General features: G+C 43.6%; 1 protein-coding gene across 1 annotated transcript in view; it reads left to right on the forward strand.

The window, feature by feature from the left end:
- MED17 (mediator complex subunit 17) overlaps positions 1 to 20,489 on the forward strand; it is a 124,793-nt gene that overhangs the window by 62,525 nt on the left and 41,779 nt on the right. The window contains exon 8 of the mRNA XM_085621395.1: positions 8,816 to 9,000. Coding sequence (XP_085477521.1) covers positions 8,816 to 9,000 — 185 coding nt within the window. The remainder of the gene's footprint in view (positions 1 to 8,815; positions 9,001 to 20,489) is intronic.

Consider the following 20,489-nt stretch of genomic DNA (forward strand, 5'->3'; position numbering starts at 1 on the left):
TTTCTCCGCTATGTCTTGTGGATGCAGCACCTTCTCGCCTCTCGGTGTCGTCAGTTTATGGACCCACCTATTTCCTTGTTCGCGCCTTTCCAACCACGCTAGTGTCCTGCCAGCCCTATCCCCAAGTTCATACAGTCTACATTGAGTGGAATTATGTTTAGCCACCAGCTGCTCCCTTGTTTTTATCCTGTATTCATCTTGTTTCAGCTGGAGTCTATGAGTTATGGTCTGGGAGGGGTCCCGTGAGTGCTCCTGCTCTAGTTCGGTGAGGTCGGACTCTACCTGGGCCAAGAGTTCACGCTTCTTGGTAGTATAGTCCGTCTTTAAAGACAGAGCTTGTCCCTTAAGAACCACTTTATATGCTTCCCAGAGTACTTGCGCGGAGTCGACTGATCCCACATTTTCAGTGAAATAGTTCTCCGTTTGCCTGCGGAGTTCCTCTCTGATGTCAGGTACACATAAGAGCCAGGGATTAAGGACAATGGTGGAACGTGCTGTTCGTTCCCAATGTGTATATTCCATCCAGACGGGGGAATGGTCCGAGATGCCCCTGGGTAAAACTTTGTATTGGGCAAAGTTACCTGTCGACGGCATATATGTGAGGAAATAGTCGATACGTGATAGACTACGATGAACACTAGAGAAGTATGTAAATGAATTCCCCGTCGGGTGAAGTGCGCGACCCACGTCCACTAAACCCTATGCCTGCACAAAGTCAGCCAGGAGAGCATTAGCTTTTTCTCTTGACTTCGGTGGGTGGCGATCTACGGTGTCATCTAAGGTCATGTTGTAATCACCCTCCCTAATAAGTGTGCCCTCTCGGAGTCCGGTCAACTTCCTCCCCAGTTCCGCCAGTGCCGGCCTGCCCAGAGCAGGCGGCAAGTACACCGAGATGATATTCATAGTCTTTCCCTCCCATTGGGCCTCAGCTCCCACAAAACGTCCTCCTGTATCCGTCCATGTCTTATGCACTATGAGGGGCGTGTTTTTTTTTAACCAAAATGGCCGTTCCCCTAGAGCCCGTGGTGTAGTCTGCGTGTATCAGAAGTTTGTAACCTCACCTAGTGAGGGCCTTAGTTTTTTGACCCACCAGATGGGTCTCTTGTAGCAGGACCACGTCTGGTGAATGTCTCTTAAGGTACTGTTGGACTATCCCTCGCTTGATCTTATCACCGACCCCATTAACATTCCATGACATTATCGACAGGGTTCGGTCTATATCAGCCCCCATTGCTACATAGCACGTCGCTTCCCGATATTCGGATTATCACTAGGCAAGGAGAAGTTTGAGATCTCCCACTCACTTTCCGCCCTCCACCGTTGACCCCGTCCACTGCAACCCCTCGAAGCACTTCATCACTTTGCTGACCAATAACACATTTCAACATGAAAACACCATCCCAACTTCCTAACCCCCTGGAGCTCACCCTCCCCCTACCCGCCCCCCCATCCATAAGATAAGACCCGAGCAAACCCCCCCCCACCTCCCAACCCTTCAACAGCTTCCCCCCTCCCTGCCCCCCTGCCTGTGGATTCAAAACTACCCACACCCGAACATGGCAGAGTGTCTCTCTCCCCCCCTGAAATGTTAGACATGTAAGTGGTGAACAACTCCCATCCCCGCCCGTTCACATCACGATGAACCTATAAATTCTCGCCATCCACTAAACATATTGTCTAGACTCAGTCACAGCACATCAGATAACCCTAGGGAAGTCAAAAATTTGCAACCAGTTTCCATCTTTGTAAGTTTCGGTCCCTTTGAATAGAACAACCCCCACCCGCTTCCCCCCTACTTGCAATTTCGCTTGAGCTTCAGCTCTCTATCGCGGACGCCTAGGGTCCACAGGCCTGTTCCCGCTGTGATCCTTACTTCACTATCGGACCAGTCGTGGCAGCACCACCACCAAGACCCCTGCGGTGGGTAGATCTGTCGGGACGCTCTCGCCTCTGGGCACCCTTCGTAATCCATCCTTCCATCTAGTCCCAAACTGAATCTGGTGAATCAAAAAACCACACTTTGCCATCCGACTCCACCCGCAGCTTCGTGGGGAATAGCATCGCATATTTCACCTCCCGATCTCGTAGTTCCCTCTTAACCGCTTGAAAGCTGCGTCTTTGGGCTTGGACCTTGGCCGTGAAGTCCGGAAAAAAGGTCACTTCGTAATTGTCTATTTTCAGCGGGGGACTAGATCTCGCTGTCTGCAGGATGGTGTCTCTGTCTCGGTAATTAAACACCCGAGCAATAAGGGGTCTCGGGGGGCGCCCCAGACTTTGGCCTTCCACCTGGCACTCTATGAGCTCTTTCAATAGAGAAATAACTGGACAGGGTCTTAGGCTTTAAATGTTTCGTAATTAGGTCTTTGACGTAGAGGTCCGCCGCCGGGCCCTCATTTTTTTCTGGAATTCCTAAGATGCGGAGGCTATTGCGGCGGGCCCGGCCTTCATAGTCATCGAGCTGCTGTGCCATCCTTTACTGCTTCTCCTTCAATTCGAGCATCTGGGTCTGTAGTTCCGATGTATCTGTCTGGAGGGCACTGGTGACCACCTTTCTCGTCCATCTTCCGGAAATCAGCGCGGATGAGAGACACCTCCACTGTGACTGAGTCCACTGAGGCGTGCACACCGTTGATGGCCGCCATGACATCATGCAGAGTCGGCTCCGGTCCGTGCTGAGAGGCCTTCGCCCCCTCCTTCTCCGGCTGTGGCGAATCTTCCTTGCCTTCCCCTTTGGACCATGCAAATTTAGCAAGTTGCTTTTGGGCGTTCGCCTTAGCCCCTTTCCCTCCTGATGCCATGGATGCACTGCAATTCGAGCCCCACTGGGTGAGGACACAGGCCAACCTCCACCAGTCCGGCACTGGTCGTTGAGCGTGGGTGACCACGCCCGTCCGGTCTGCCTCCAGGTGCCCCATGCGAGTACCGGGCCTCAGATTCCGAAATGGCGCAGTCGGACTGGGCCTCTCCCCTCCTCGCCCCCAAGTTCGGTCAACGTGGCAGCCGTCACCCCTCCACTTTCCGTGTAAGGCCCACCGTCACACTATCTCCAAGATTCAAGCGGCCAGTGGAGCCTCCCGAAGTCGGGGCTCCTCCGAAGCTCCCACCACGGCCCCCCAAGCCGACACCTGCCTTCGCTGTTGAGAGTTACAGGACCTCCAAGGCCCTCTGCCGGCCTTCGTACTACAACGCCCTGTTTATCTGTGAGTCCACTGCTCCTGCGCTGACGCCCAGGGTCATCCAGGCCAAGCACCCCCAGCCGCAGGTACTCCTCGCGACCGTTCTCCACCTGAAGGCTGAACTGGCTTGTAATTCAGTCACTTCCGCGTCTAGCTGTCTGCCCAAGCCCAACAGGTAAGGGTAGTTCCTGGTCTCACTTTATGCCAACTGACATGTCAGCCATCACTTCCTATAGCTGCCTCTGGCCAAGAGTCCCGATCCCGCTGTGCCTCAGTATCTCTTTCACCAGGCTCTCAGGTGCACCAGGCCCAAGCCGGGGCCTCGCGTTGGTCCCAGTGGTCGATCCTCGCCAGCCTGGGGCTGTCACTCCCCCGGCTCCCGCGGGTGTGCTGAATCGCACCCCCGCTCTCCCTCCGGAGCTGTTTGCAGGCTCTTGGGCACCACGCGTTTCATCTGCTCGCGGCCGCACCACACCTGGGCCTCCGAGCCTGGGGCTCCGGTGAGCGCGTTACTCACCAGGCCCGCTTTCCCACATTAGCTGCCTCTGGGAGTCCACCGCAGCTGCTCCGGCCCCTCCAGGCGCCAGCACCGGGCCGAAGCCTCGTCCGTGTCCAGTCAGGGCTGTCGTTCCTGTGGCAGCGGCAACCTTTGCGGTCCCGTGCCGCACTGCTGGCACACGCCGCCGCCTCCGCCTCCGAGATGGCGCAGCGAGGGAACCTGGCCCGGCCGAGCTTCCGCCGCTTTGGGTGATTCTCCGGGGGGTAAGGCATAGGGTGGCCTGGTTTCCAACTTGTGGTAGGTGTGGATGGCGGCGGATAGGGCAGGATTGATTACGGGGATGCCGGAGCTCGTTCAGGCAGCGGCCATTCTTGTTGGCCGCTAGCCACGCCCCCCTCATTTCTAGCTGTTTTTAGCTTTACAGTTTTCTAGCCTAGGTGGTGGACATACAATCACTGAGGCTCATGTATTTGAAGGACAGTTCTGTTGGGGTAGATTAGCAAATCTAAGAGGTTTCATCATGGAGTGGAGCGACAGAATTACAAAGCTCTTTGAAGTGTCCTTTGCCAGACAGACACCTGAAGATGAATCCTGAATCTTGATGCAAAGGGATTTAAGTAATGTGTAGATGGTATATTTTTGTCTGATGCTGGCGATCAGGCAGTAGGTGCATTCTATACCTGTTGGAGGTGGGGGAGTTGTTAGGGGAGGTTCAAATATAGCATGGTACCAGAGTTCTTTTTGTAATGGATCAGAGAGCTTATGATTAGTTTGCAAATGTTGGGACCAATGAACGGTTTGACTCTTGAGGTACTTAATGATGACGAATGTGCTTTTTATAGTATCATTTCTCTACAAGGTTATCAGTTGCTGTCCCAGAATTCACCAAAGTTATTTATAGTATTGACAGTTTCCTTGTGCATTCTCAATAAACCATTCTGTTTCTGTCTACTATTCCCATCCATTTCTCTCTCCGATGCATGTGTTTAGATACATGTTTGAAGCTCAAAGGGACCTTTCTTGCACAGGTAGTATTTCCAGTTGATTGGTAGAAAATGTTGAAATATTGAAAACCGATCAGAGGATATTCAGTGTTGCCAGAGATGACAAACAATAGAAAAGTGTTGATTTTGACTCAGTGTTATTATTGTCAAAGGATGAACGATACAATGGTGTGGTTGGATTGTCGGCACCACTGGTTTGGAACGCTGTATGTTTAGAGAGGTATCCCTTAGCAGAGTAGTATAGAGGGTTGTTCTGTTCAGAATCATAGCAGAGCCATAATCCAGATTGGCGAGGGTCCAGTCTTAATTAGGGAAATCCTATAGTCTGAAAGGTACAATACTTACGTAATTTGAGGCCTACTGGATTCTTGAGGAGGAGGGCTAACACACTTAAAAGCCTGTTGCAAGTGAGGTGCTTATATTGTTGACTTTCTGATGAGGATTGTCCGCACAATTGTGAGAAAGTGCCTCTTTTGCATGGTTAGTCCCCACTTTTTGCCTTTTTTGATGTAGTTTTCAAATGTAGTGCACAGGGTCCCTGCCATCCAAGTCACCTGTGCGTGTGCTCCTTCCCTAAAACAAAGCCCCAATTTGTACTTCTGCCCACTGTAAGTTCCTAGTAAATGGCACTCAGGGCCTGGGGACTGATGAGGGTCCCTTGGGAACCCCCTCACTGGGACAATGACAGTGCCCTTGCAGCCTGCATGCAACAAAGTTAACATGGCACCCTGGCTGGGTGCCATGCCAGCCAGCACTGCCTGTAGGTATAGGTAAGTCACATCTCTAGCAGGCCTCACAGTCTTCAGGCAGGGTGCACTATACTACAGGTGAGGCCATATCTGCATGAGCAGATTTGCCCCCTACAATACTGGGCCCCATTTCCTAATATTGTAAGTGCCAGGGAAGCCATTGAGAGTACCTGGGCTGGGAACTCGACAACTCGAGTTCCACACCACCATGATGGCTTCACTGAATACAGGAGTGTTTGGTACCCAGCTGCTCCTTTCAATAAATCCATACTGACGCTAGTGTGGGATTTATTGTACCATGGTCACAGAGGGCACCTCAGAGGTGCCCTCTGAATCCCTAGTAACCCTGGGGTGGTCTCTGACCGGCTGTAGGCAGCCAGCCACCACCAGACATGTTTCTGGACCCCTGGATAGAGAGCCCCTGCTGTCTGGGACCATAATCAATGCACCTCTTGGGCAGAGGTGTCCTGCCTGATTCCCCCAGGATGGGCCAGGGCTCGAAGAAGGAAGCTTCAAAGGCCTGACACCTTTGTATTGCGACCCCCAGCCTTTGCTGCTAGCAGCAGATGGCAGCTTGTGGTTTAACTCCCCACTTTGGGCGGGAAAACAGAATATTTGAAAAGATAGGAGGTGTGCACACCTCTGCCAAACCCACCCTTAAGTTGGGGGGAGGGGGGGGAGCGAGGTGAAGCACAACTTCCAGGCCCTTCCAGTTAGGGCTAGGCTATGCCCCCCCCACAAGAGGGTGGCATATAGAGAGTGTAGTCACCCCAGGTAAGGTGACCATTGGCCCTACCTGCTACTCCCCTAAAACGCCTCCTAAATTTAGTATTTTGGTGGCTCCCCCAGACCTGAGCCTCAGATCTGCGATGACCTAGAAAGAAAGAAGACACCCTGCAGCAGAAGCCAGAAGATGACAACTGCCTTGACCCCAGCCTTACCGGCCTGTCTCCAGCTTCAACGACCCTGCAACCTGTCTCGCAGCAATGACCTTCAAAACCCCTGAGAGGAATGTTTCCTTCAATAAAGGCTCCAATTTCCCGAGGACAGCGGACCTGTCCAGAAGAAGCTGACTTTTAAAGAATCCGGATCCACGTCTCCAACCCACTCTGCACCCGATGCCCAAGGCCCTAGTCTGAATGGCTCACCTGTACAGTGAAGTCTCCTCGGCCATCCTGACCTCATGTCCAGCGTTGACTGACCTCTCCTGCCCTCCACGGTGACACCTGCAGTCTGAATCCAGAGGCTCCCCCCGACTGGCTCCGATAAGAAGACTCCCACGTCCAAAGGCACCCCTGCACCTGAAGCCCCTGGTCCTTGTTGAGCTGAACCGACAGTGCCCCTACGACCCCCTACATCCCAAATTACTTCTGGTGTCGTTGGTCTTCTTCCTGCACCATCCAGTGCCACGCCTGCAGCCTCATTGAAAAGTATTGGACGCCCGACTTCGAAATTGCACCTTGCAGCCGGCCGCCCCTGTGCCGCTGGTGGTGTATGTTCGGTGCTGCTTTGTGCCCTGTGCTTACCCTATCCCCCAAAGCTTGGCCTCTGCAACCGATCTACTTATTTGCATGCAGTGTGGCTCCAGTTACCCCCTGTCTCCATTGGAAACATTGGGCCGAAGTCCGACCTTGACCGTAGCACCCTGCAGCCCCTAGTCACTGGTGGTGCAGTTTTGGTACTTACCTGGCCCCTGGCCGTTGCTAACTTTTGGCTCCGAATACCCGAAATTGATATTAGATACTTACCTCTTTAACATCAATATTGTTTTACCCCGTAGGATAACATTGGACAGTTTGGAAACGTTTTTAAGTTTTGATTTTTGAAAGTGAAAAGTATTTTTTAATTAAAAACACAATTATTACATAGGCCTGGGTTATAAAATAAAGTGGAAATAAAGTATAATTTTATAAAATTGGTCTGGATCTCCTTCTTGAGTCGTGTGTCCTTTATTGATCACTGTTGTGCAATAAATGTCTTAAACGCCTCTGTGTTAGGACTAAGGCTGCTCGCCCACATGACCGCAAACAGAGCACTTTGGGTTTTGCATTGAGCCCTGTACACTTTTAGGGAACCCCTGAACTCTGTTCACGGTATTACCACCTAGCGATAATATCATATACAGAGCCAACTTCCTACAACAATGTTTGGCCATTGTTATGTCCTTGATGAACAAGAAGAGATAGCTTTGGTTCGTGCAGGATGGGAATAGTCTCCAATAATAATTTTCGGATGGAAGGCTATGCTTTAGACGGGAAGGGTAATAGAGCGAAAAGAACCCTTGCTCATACACGTTATCATGGTGTCTTGAGGGCATTAAAAATGTACCGTGATGGGAATAATTGTTTGAGTGCAAAATTAACAGCAAAATAATCTTCCTTCAGATTGCAGTATCTCTTACACCATTCCAGAATCTGACTGCTTATTTATTTTAATTCCGATAGCTCAGCATAAAGCCAGCTTGGGTTGGCAAAACAAGCTCTGGCAGTAGAACGAGGTGAAAGTGCCTTGACTGCTTCGTTGAGTGATGTGTTCATGGTGAGCAGACTGCGAAAAGTCAAGGGAGCTAAAGTGAGCAAAAGGAGGTCACTTCTGTAGCCCTTGTAGTGGAAGGGAGAATACAAGAGAAGATGCAGCAAATATTGTCTTTTGGGGAAAATGTCCAGAATTTAGAAGCAGTATGGAAGGAAAGCTGTTCGAGCCAGAACCTGATGTCATCAATGAGCTAGTTGGAGTTAGAGGTCCAAGAACCCAGGGAAGTGAGAAAGTTTAAGAAACATTTGGAGCAGAACTGATGGCAGTTTATTAAATATAATAGACTCTTGGTCACGAGTAATGTAGAAAAGAAGATTTGGAGATAATTCTGATAGGACGAAATGCTAATAAGAAATGCTATCTTCGAGCTCTAATGAAAAAACCCTCCCATTCCAAAAAGGTAGCAGTCAAAACAGTCACACCTTCCTTCCTCTCTACGCCTCTGTAATCTTACACTTTGGGATATTTGGCATCCCAGATGCTTCCTTTTCTTTTTAGTCTATCTTGTTATTATATTATTTCAATAATTATTTTCATGTTTTGGATGCTAAGGTCCTAGTGACTGAATACGTAAGTAAAATTTAGCGGAGATACTGAAAATATACCCCTGCTGTTCAAGGGAGAACAGTGGCAGGAGGAAATTTGACCGTTTCAGTTTCAGTTTTTTAGGCTGGGGAGGTGGCACATAAACAGCTGACCAGTAGGGCATTGGCACTCGAGCATGATTTGACAAATACATGCCACATTATGTAGCCTCCTTCAGCAAACAGTACTGAATATAATGGTTGATGTTGCCGTCTGGCTCTGTTCATCCATGTTTGTTTATGCAAATCTCTTCTGTGTTTTATACAGTTCCACAAACAGAATCTGAGTTCTTCAGTTATGCCTCATCCTGCAAGTGCACACTTTGGCCACAAACGAATGCGACTAGCAGGACCCCAGGCCTTTGACAGAAATGAAATCAATTCATTACAACAAACCGAGGGGCTCCTAGAGAAAATAATCAAGCAAGCAAAACACATCTTTCTCCGACGAAGGTGAGTGCATTCTGTATACTTGCATATAAATACCTATGAGTGTTTCTATTAAACGCTAATATTAGGAGAGCAATGACATCAGCCAAGCTTTAAAAGACTTATGTGAAGATACCTGCGTCTTTAAATGTGTTAATTCAAACAAGCCTTACAAGAAAAGACTGCAAATTTGTGTTTGTTTCAGCTTAAATGTCTGCAACTGTGCAGCTGTGTACGTTGATGCAATCAAAAGGTAAAACATTGTTATCAGAAAACCTTTTCTCCAATCTTCCCTCCTCTCTTCCTCTTTCATCTATTAGGAACTACTTCCTCCACTCATTCTCCCATTCCCTTGTCCTATCCTCTACCTAATGCCCCTTCCCCACTGTGTATACCAGTCCAACTATTACAAAATAATTAATCGTTCAGTTACAATGTTAGGCTTTACCAGCCTGTCCCGGAGGTTCTGACTAATCATTATGAGGTGGTTGGTAGTGGGGGCATGGTAAATTCACCTGCAAATTTATCTTCGCCATGAGGTAAAGACACCCCAGTACCATGCACTCCTAAATTAAACCCCATGGATTGGGATTACAGCATGGGAGGTTTCGTTTTAGTCTTAAAATCACCCAGATTTCCCAATTCTGTGGTGTTTAACCCATACATTTACAACCTGCTGTCAGCCTAGACCTCTGAGCTGTATGCTGTATGGGGAGTATGGGAGGGAAAAGGGAGCTAATTTCAGGAAGTTGGGGGGGGGGTAGTGTAAGATCCCCACTGTCAGGAGAAAAAAACACAGTGAATGAGGCTTGGCTGCAGATATATATCTGTATGTATGTGTGTATGTGGTGTGTGTCTATATATATATATATATATATATATATATATATATATATATATATATATATATATATATATATATATATATATATATATATATATATATATATATATATATTACCTACTGGCGGTCGCCAGTAGGTAGTTATAGTTAGGACCACGTTTCCATAGGAAAACCTCAACATTCTATTTTGAATAACTTTGGCGCCGGTTGACGAATCCTCGCGAATATCTCAAAATAGGTGGGGCGCTCCGCTCCTACCCTGAAAGTCTCGGGGGGGATCCGTCAAGCGGGGGCTGAGATAAAAGGGGGGTCCCAAAACGCGTTTTTCCCATGCATTTTTCCATAGGACCTTTAGAACGAGCTACAGCCCGAACGGCTGAACAGAATTACTCAAAATTTGGCAGAGAGGTAGTCCCTAGGTCAAGGAAGTGCCTTTTGTAGGTTTGGTGTAAATCTGTTCAGTAGATTCTGAGAAAATAGCCTTTAAATCAATATATATATCTGAGCCCGCTTACGGTACGCTTACCGTACGCTTACGGTAAGCGTACGGTGGCGTGCGCGAGCGCGATTCTGATTGGCTCTTAGATCTTAGTAAACATTCGAATCGGTCGAAACCAGGAAGCGGCGGCCGCCATTTTGTGTATTTCACTCTGAAAAAAAAGAGTGAAAACAAGGAAAGGGGGCAATGAGGAGAGTTACAGACCCCCTAACATTTGTAAGGGGGTCAAAGAAGGACAGAAAAGTACAAAAAAAACATTTATTGATTTTAAAAAAAATCACGGGGTACGCGTACGGTAAGCTTACGGTAAGCGTACGGTAAAAAAAAAAAATAATAAATAAATGAAAAGCAGATTTAAGAGTTTAGATATTAGGGAGCTCTAAAAAGAGCTGTTGTGTTTATGAAGTCATTTTTTTAGTGGTACCTACAAGTAAGTACCGATGCAGAGTCTAAGGTTCAAGAGGAAGACTCTGTTCCCTTCATCATTGAAGTGCACACCATCTCCTCTATAAAGGTCTTGCATGTCATAACGCAAGTTGTTGTGGTAAATGGCACCCATACCATAGTCACGGAGGAAAGCAGAAACAGATTTGTTGACGTGCTTTCTTGCTTTGTCAATCTGTGGACAGAAATGATTGGACCAGTTCCATTTTTGCCTTTGGCATATGTTGGAAAACACAAAGGCAGTTTTAGGGAAAAGTGTAAACAGTTGTGCAAAGGTGTCCTTCATAAGCATTTCCAGACCTACCCCAGTCAAAGTGCCTAGGTCATTGCCACCACAGTGCACTATTATGAGGTCAGGGTGTTGGATTTGAATGAAGGATTTCACCAATGGCATCAATTGGTGCCACTTTAACCCTCTCTGACCAATCCATTTAATGTCTACATTTGGCAAAGCAAGGTCTCTCACCATACCTGTTTTCTCTGCAAACTTTTCACTCCAGAAGACATAGCTGTGCCCTACAATCCACACTGTGAACATCTTCAAAGGAGAACTGGATGCACTCAGGAGGTGTCTTTCAGTAGAATGGCAATATGAAAAGAAAGACAGTTTGGAAATGGAGGCATACATATTTTTTTCAAAACAAAAAGAACTGATTGGCTGTTTCATACCATTCTAGAATAAAAACTAGGCTGTATGTGTAAATTAATAGAAGCATGTTTAGTATTGGTAAAAAAAAATGTGTAACCAAAGAACAGTACTATGGATTTGCTGTTAGGTTTGAAAAGTCAAGCACTCTTGCTCTGTGGAATTGAAACATTGTTTGGCGAACTTCTGACCTAACTCAACACAGCAGTGTTCCATGAGCTGTTGCTATGGTAGCAGGCAGAAGTCAAGTTGGGGGAAGGGTACTAGGCAGAAGTCAAGTTGGGGGAAGGGTACTTTTGGAAAAGGGTTGGTTTTCAACCAATAGAAATGTGTGATTACATTTGAAAAAAAGGGGGAAGCACTGAGATTTGAAACTTACAAGTATATGTGTGGAAAAATAGAGGGAAAGTTTGCCATTATCTGGTTCTGCTGAGAGGAGAGAGGTGAACACAACAGAGATCCTGGCTCTGATAATCTGCTGTTTGAGTGTCACATTTCTTTCACAACTAACTAATTTTAAAGGTGAGTTTACAGTTTGAGAGGGGATGTATGTGGTAACTTAAGAAATGAATAATAGAAATGGAAATTGTTTTTGTTGTAGTTACACATGGTGGTTTCATAATGTGTCAGTCTGTAAAAGTGATTTTCACTTGCCCCGAAAAAAAAAAGAGCAGTAAGTGTGCTTTCAAATTGGCAAAGAAATTTCGTTTTGGGACTAATGTGAAAACATGACTCTGTGTGCAGAGAGGAATTATAGGCAGAGATTTATTGCGTATTGCTCTGGTGATTTCACAGTTGCATTAGATGGAAAGGGGGAGCGAATTTTTGGGGGAAGAAGCAGAGTCTTAGCACACACCCATGTGCTTGCCATGTATAGTCATGCACAGTATTTACAAGCGAGTGGGGTTTTCAGGTTTCAGTCTGTAATGCAAATACATTCAGCATCACTAAGGCTGGTTGCCCTTGCTGGAGTGTAGGCAGTCACCGAGAATACACATGGTGGTGGTCTGAAAAAAAACCAGTTTGGACATGTGCATTTAAATAAATCAAAAAAAGTGGTTTCATAATGTGTCAGTCTGTAAAAGTGATTTTCACTTGTAAAAAGTGATTTTCACTTGCCCCGAAAAAAAAAAGAGCAGTAAGTGTACTTTCAAATTGGCAAAGAAATTTAGTTTTGGGACTAATGTGAAATCATGACTCTGTGTGCAGAGAGGAATTATAGGCAGAGATTTATTGCGTATTGCTCTGGTGATTTCACAGTTACATTAGATGGAAAGGGGGAGCGAATTTTTGGGGGAAGAAGCAGAGTCTTAGCACACACCCATGTGCTTGCCATGTATAGTCATGCACAGTATTTACAAGCGAGTGGGGTTTTCAGGTTTCAGTCTGTAATGCAAATACATTCAGCATCACTAAGGCTGGTTGCCCTTGCTGGAGTGTAGGCAGTCACCGAGAATACACATGGTGGTGGTCTGAAAAAACAGTTTGGACATGTGCATTTAAATAAATCAAAAAAAGTGGTTTCATAATGTGTCAGTCTGTAAAAGTGATTTTCACTTGCGCCGAAAAAAAAAAGAGCAGTAAGTGTGCTTTCAAATTGGCAAAGAAATTTCGTTTTGGGACTAATGTGAAATCATGACTCTGTGTGCAGAGAGGAATTACAGGCAGAGATTTATTGCGTATTGCTCTGGTGATTTCACAGTTACATTAGATGGAAAGGGGGAGCGAATTTTTGGGGGAAGAAGGAGAGTCTTAGCACACACCCATGTGCTTGCCATGTATAGTCATGCACAGTATTTACAAGCGAGTGGGGTTTTCAGGTTTCAGTCTGTAATGCAAATACATTCAGCATCACTAAGGCTGGTTGCCCTTGCTGGAGTGTAGGCAGTCACCGAGAATACACATGGTGGTGGTCTGAAAAAACAGTTTGGACATGTGCATTTAAATAAATCAAAAAAAGTGGTTTCATAATGTGTCAGTCTGTAAAAGTGATTTTCACTTGTAAAAAGTGATTTTCACTTGCCCCGAAAAAAAAAAGAGCAGTAAGTGTGCTTTCAAATTGGCAAAGAAATTTCGTTTTGGGACTAATGTGAAAACATGACTCTGTGTGCAGAGAGGAATTATAGGCAGAGATTTATTGCGTATTGCTCTGGTGATTTCACAGTTGCATTAGATGGAAAGGGGGAGCGAATTTTTGGGGGAAGAAGTAGAGTCTTAGCACACACCCATGTGCTTGCCATGTATAGTCATGCACAGTATTTACAAGCGAGTGGGGTTTTCAGGTTTCAGTCTGTAATGCAAATAGATTCAGCATCACTAAGGCTGGTTGCCCTTGCTGGAGTGTAGGCAGTCACCGAGAATACACATGGTGGTGGTCTGAAAAAACAGTTTGGACATGTGCATTTAAATAAATCAAAAAAAGTGGTTTCATAATGTGTCAGTCTGTAAAAGTGATTTTCACTTGTAAAAAGTGATTTTCACTTGCCCCGAAAAAAAAAAGAGCAGTAAGTGTGCTTTCAAATTGGCAAAGAAATTTCGTTTTGGGACTAATGTGAAAACATGACTCTGTGTGCAGAGAGGAATTATAGGCAGAGATTTATTGCGTCTTGCTCTGGTGATTTCACAGTTGCATTAGATGGAAAGGGGGAGCGAATTTTTGGGGGAAGAAGCAGAGTCTTAGCACACACCCATGTGCTTGCCATGTATAGTCATGCACAGTATTTACAAGCGAGTGGGGTTTTCAGGTTTCAGTCTGTAATGCAAATACATTCAGCATCACTAAGGCTGGTTGCCCTTGCTGGAGTGTAGCACTCTGGACATGGGCTTTTTAAAAAATCTGAAAAGTGGTTTCATAATGTGACAGTTTGTAAAAGTGATTTTCACTTGCCCAAAAAAAAGAGCAGTTTGTGTGCATTCAAATTGGCAAAGAAATTTCGTTTTGTGACTATTGTGAAAAGAAATGTAGTAATATATTTAAATACAATAAAGGATTTTTTTTTTAGTTTTTTTCAGGTATTGCTGAAGAGCAGTGAACAAAATGTAAGATGCCTACAAAATCCAGAGTTCAAAAAACGCTAAAAAAAAAAATATATTTGAAGACAACTGGAGGACCAAAGTTAGTAGAAGATGCTCATGTTGGGAAAAAGAAAAAATCTTCTGGTAAGCAGAAAAAACAATTTCTTAAAAATATATTCAAAACAAAGAAAAATGTACAAAATGTCTGTACTGGAAAGAATGTTACAAAAGGAAGAGAACAGGAAAAAATTGAGAATTTAGTTAATGCAAATATACCTTCTGCAACTGAAAAGATTTACATAAACAGAAAAACAGCGTTTAAAGAGATACGTAGAAAAATGTTTCAGAGAAGAGTTATGTCCAATTTGATAAAGGATGTGAAGAAATATAAGCAAAAGGCAAAATATTACAAGAGAAAAAAAGAAATTGAAGCCATTGCAGCAAAGGCATTAGAATTAAAAAGGAAACTATTCATATTAATTTTGAATAGGATGCGTACATTAGACAAAATGGTTAATGTACTGAAATCACATAGCAAAAGGAAAAGAGTAGTGAACAGAACAAACTTTTGTAAAGTGTTTTTAGGAAAGTGGATGCATAGTTCAAGTAGTGAACCTTTTTTTAATGAAGAGAGCTATTTTCAAAGTAATAGTTTGCTGCATGCAGTTGACACCAGAGGTCGTTCATACGAAGTAACAAATGGTTGCATAATGGAGAAGGAGATAATGGTTCCAAGAGATGAGGTACAAGTGATGGCAGATGAGGCAATGGGGAGACATCCTAAAGCCCCAGTGTACACTTGGAATTGTAGTAGTATTTGCACTGTGCGTCAGGAATCTATTGACAAATTTCGAGAGTTTCTAAGAGAATATAGTAAAAAAAGTATAAAACAGAAGATTAAGGTGCTTCAAAGTCTGGATCCATGCAGAGTGAGAGAGAATACTGGTTTGCAGGGTCATTCTCTGGCTTGTCTATCTAGAAAAGTGTGCAATAGTGTTTTCCATCATTTTAGGATGCTGGCTGTTCATCATACTGGAATGAGAAAGTTTGTGAGACGGTTGTATTTTGCCAAAAGTCCAGCAATAAAGTTAAATGAATTGAATAGGGCTCTGTTCCGAGGAACGGTATCAGATGTAGAGAAGGTTGTTGATGAAATTCAGTTTTGTTACTTTGGTCCTGAACAAAACAGTGCAGAGAAGGACACAGTAAATGAGGAAGAAGTGGAAGAGAATGTAGAACCTTCTGTAAGTAAGACATTTAATGATCACATAACAAAATTTGCAATAGTCTCTAATGAAAGACCAAATGTTACTTGTATTTGTTGCCGCAGAACTCATTATAGAAAACAAACTAGGAATGTTGATCTCTACAGAAAGAGTGAAAATGAAGATAATTATAAGTGGAAGGATTTTGCCACATATATATTTCTAGAAAATTGTTTTGAATTGGGTGAAGATCAGCGTATTTGTAAATACTGTTACAACAAGTTAGAGGAAAATAGAATGCCGACCAGAGCTGTACATAATAATTTAGAATTGGATGCTATTCCTGCTGAACTTTCTGAATTAAATACATATGAGTCTATACTCATTCAATGTGTTCATCCGTTCCAGACCATAGTACGTATGGAGCCCAAAACTGGTAAATTACCTCCTTCAGATTTACTGAGAGGTTTAAAAGGTAGAGTGGTGTATTTGCCCTTGGATTTGAAAAAAAATATGGAAACTATTGATGCGGATACTTTGGAAACTGAACCATTAATTATTCTGGTTAATGGTGTACCTACAAAGAATAAGAAGATTTGGCAGGAGCTGGTAGATGTGCGGAAAGTACAAAGAGCAAATTTGTATTTGAAAAAAAATAACAAATGGTATGAATCAATTTATATAGAAGAAGAAGAAGAAGAAGAAGAAGAAGAAGAAGAAGAAGAAGAAGAAGATTTTCAAGAAGACACAGAAACACCAACTGGACAAATTGAAAAAGTGGACAAGTCAAAGGAAGAAGAAATTTATGAACATTTTAGCATACATCCTCTTCATTCGAAAGAAGTTATGGGAGACAATATTGATCTCTTTCAGATGAAGAAAGCAAAAGGAACTCCTGTGAGTGTATGGGAGGAGAGCTTGGAAGCTCGATGTTTTCCTCAGCTGTTTCCTAAAGGAAAAGGAGGACGATACGATGAACGTCCAGAACAGATTCCAGCTTCAGATTATCGGACTACAAGACTATATGCTGAAGATCCCAGATTTCGACAAAGTATTCCTTATTTGTTCCATCTTTTATTTGAAAGCGACTTGTCTGCACTGTCTTATGCAGTAAATCACATTTTAAAAAGTGGAGTACATTTACAAAATGTGTCTGCTAAGGATTTTATGGAGAAAGTGCAGCACCGAGATGATCATTTGGAAACACAACTGATCAATCTCATGGCTTGTCAGCGTGGGACAAATGAATATTGGTACCGACGCCATGGTGAACTAAAATGCATGTTACGGAATTTAGGAACACCAACATGGTTCCTTACCCTAAGCTGTGCCGAGTACGCTTGGGATGATTTACTGGATTTTCTACGAGAGGCCAATTCAAACATTAAAAACATCGAATACAAGACAGCAGGAGAACTGTGCTCATTGGATCCGGTTAATGTTTGCAGATATTTCAATCATAGATTTGAGGCTATGATGTCCTTCATCTGCAATAAAAAAAATCCAGCCCTTGGAGAAGTAGTGGATTTCTTTTGGAGAAAAGAGTACCAGGCAAGAGGTGCTCCTCATATTCATATGCTGTTGTGGATCAAGGATGCCCCAAAGTTTGGAACAGATGCTGATGAAGCAGTGTTATCTTACATTCAAGAATATGCAACATGTGCTATACCAAAAAGCACAGAAGAGAACAAGTTAAAGGAGCAAGTTTTACGTTTCCAAAGTCATCGGTGTGGAAAATACTGTCGACGGAAATACAAGAGCAAAGAAAAATACTACACTAAGGGCCTCATGTAGGTAGCATACCAGTTACCACTTCTTAAATACCGAGCCGTACCGAATCGGTATTTAAGAAGTGGTAACTCGTATGTAGGTAATGAGTCGGTAATTTTTACCGATTCGTTACAATTCGGTAATTACCGAATCGGTATTTACCGATTCGGTAATGAGGCATACTTTCCCATTGAGGGGAAGGTATGCCTCATTACCGAATCGGTAAATACCGATTCGGTAATTGTGGAGAACATGCAAGGGTGGCAGGGTGTCACATTGACACCCTGTTGCACCCCTGAGTCGGCCATGTGTGCACATGTGGCACACATACATGCCCTAAGGGCATGTATGTATGCCACATTGCACACTGCTACGCGCGTAAAAATGCTTAAACACATACATTAATTATTTACCACCAACTATAAGTTGGTGGTAAATACCGACTCTTAAACACACCCACACACTCCCCCTACATCTCGATTTTGGTTTCGGAATTTACAGAATCGGTAAAATTACCGATTCGGAAAAGTTACCGATTCGGTAACATTACCGATTCGGTATTATTACCGAATCGGTAATTTTACCGATTCGGTAAATTCCGAAATCAAAACTTGTCCCCCTACATACCAATAGCCAAAATACCGGTCGGTAACGGTATTATTACCGAAAATCGGCCGTTACCGACCGGTATTTGGCTACCTACATGAGGCCCTAAATGTCGATTTGGATTTCCTAGACCTGTTCTTTCAAATGGAAGAGTAAACAGTTTTATGTCAGCTGTGAGACATACTATCACAAGAAAATCACCTAAGAATACCTACAACCTTAAAAGAAAAGAAGAATCAAAAAATATAAATGACTACAACCCAGTCATTTTATCCATGTGGAACGCTAACATGGATATACAGTATGTAGCTGACAATTCCATTGCTGTTGCACGATATGTAACGTCTTACATTACGAAATCAGAAAAAACAGAATTGAAGGAAATGTGGGAAGAGATTTCTCACGAGAAGACTGTCAGTAAGAAGCTGTACAGTTTCAGTTTGAAGATGTTATCGCATCGAGAAATTGGATCCTACGAATGTTCAGATAGGTTATCTTCTGCAAGTCTCTACTCGAAGTCAAGAAGAATAATTTGGGCAAGTTTAGGCCTTGCAGCAATGAGAAATCGGGTACTGAAATCTGTAGGAGAAATTGAATATTTGGTCGAGAATGACCCAGAAAGTACAGATATATTGAAAACAAACATGTTGGACACATATTATCCCAAGAGAAGTAAACATCTGGAGAACATGTGTCTCTATGAAGTGCTGCAGAACTACATTTATTCAAGGAAAGCCGCAGAAGACATCAATAATGGAAAATATAAAGTCGTTGGTGAAGAAGGATGTTTGGTGAAGCAAACAAAAGGAAGTTTGATAAATCACCGGAAGCTGAGTTGCGACACTACTGACAAGAAAGAATTTTACTACTTGGCTCTTTTACAGTTGTTTAAACCATGGCGTACAGAGGATGAACTACTGGGAGAATTTCAAAGCTATGAAGATTCATTTAATGCTTGCAAAGACAGCATACAATGCAATACATTCACAACTTATCTGCAAATGTTAAATGAAGAAATTGAACAGGAAACTACAATTGCAGCAGAAATAGCTAGAGACAGTTCTCAGGACAGCCAAAGTTCAGGAACACACAGTCAAGATCCCCTAGGACAACCAATCATTGAAAATGAAGCATCAATAGCCATGAATGAAGTGGAAACGGCTATGAATCAAGCTCAAGAAGAATTTATAGACTTAGAAAATTTGGAAAGACAACTGAATCAAGAGCAGCAACAAATTTATGAAGAGATCAAAAACAAAATTGATCACGGATTTCTACATGTAAAAAAAGAGTGCACATGCACATCATTTCATCCAATCAGGATGTATGTAAGCGGACAAGCTGGAACTGGAAAAAGTTTCCTAATAAAAGTCATCAGAAGCTACCTACAGCAAAAAACGGATTCTACTTTGTCTTGTGTGGTTCCTGCTCCAACTGGGTTAGCAGCATATAACATAAAAGGAATCACCTTACATCGTTTGCTAATGTTACCAGTGGAGCATGAGAACAAAATACAATTCAACAAGCTAACTGGAGAAGCATCCTTGGAAGTTTCAAGAGTATTGAAGAAGATGCAAGTTCTCATTATTGATGAGGTGAGCATGGTATCAAACCTAATGCTTGCCTTTGTGCATTTAAGAATGCAGCAAATTTTGAAGACAGACTATGACATGTTATTTGGTGGAAAACACGTCATAGTTTTTGGAGATCTTTTGCAACTTACTCCAGTTAAAGGACAACCAGTGTTTAATACTGTGACACATGAAGACACGAAGAAGTCATTGGGAAGCATCGGAAATACAAATATTTGGTCCTTCTTTGAGTACAAGGAACTTACTACTAATATGAGGCAAGCAAACGATGAAGAATATGGAAGTATTCTGAAAGATATCAGGATTGGACTACTGACAGAAGTTGGCAAAAAAGCATTACAGAGTCGGCTGCTACATAATTTATTTCCAAAGGAAGAAATAGTTGCAGAGAAGATATACAAGAACATTGCAGAAAACAAAAGTGTCATCTGCTTAATGCCAACTCTACGTGAATGCTCAATATTCAATGAGGAGCTTTTGAAATTGGAAAAGGAAGAGATCAGGAAATTGGAAGCAGTGGACAAAATTGAGGATGGAAGAATTACTGTCACAGTAACAGGCAAACTGAAAAATAAATTGGACTCACTAGAGAAGAACATCTCCAAAACAGCTGGATTAGAAAAAAATCTATATGTTTGCATGAACTGTAGAGTGTTTTTAAGGAGAAATTTGGATGTTGAGAAAGGTTTAGTTAATGGAGCGATGGGAAGAGTTGTGGGTTTTATTAATTACCAGAAAAAAGAAGGAGTTGAATGTTTAAAAATAAAATTTGATCAGATAGATGAAGTTAAAGATATTTGTCGTTGTACAGTTCGTTTTATGCTTGTGAAAGACTTATATGTACGTAGGAAGCAGTTTCCGTTTTCTCTAGCATATGCTGTAACTATTCACA

The sequence above is a fragment of the Triturus cristatus genome, chromosome 8 (assembly GCF_964204655.1).
Source record: "Triturus cristatus chromosome 8, aTriCri1.1, whole genome shotgun sequence".
Lineage (NCBI taxonomy): Eukaryota > Metazoa > Chordata > Amphibia > Caudata > Salamandridae > Triturus > Triturus cristatus.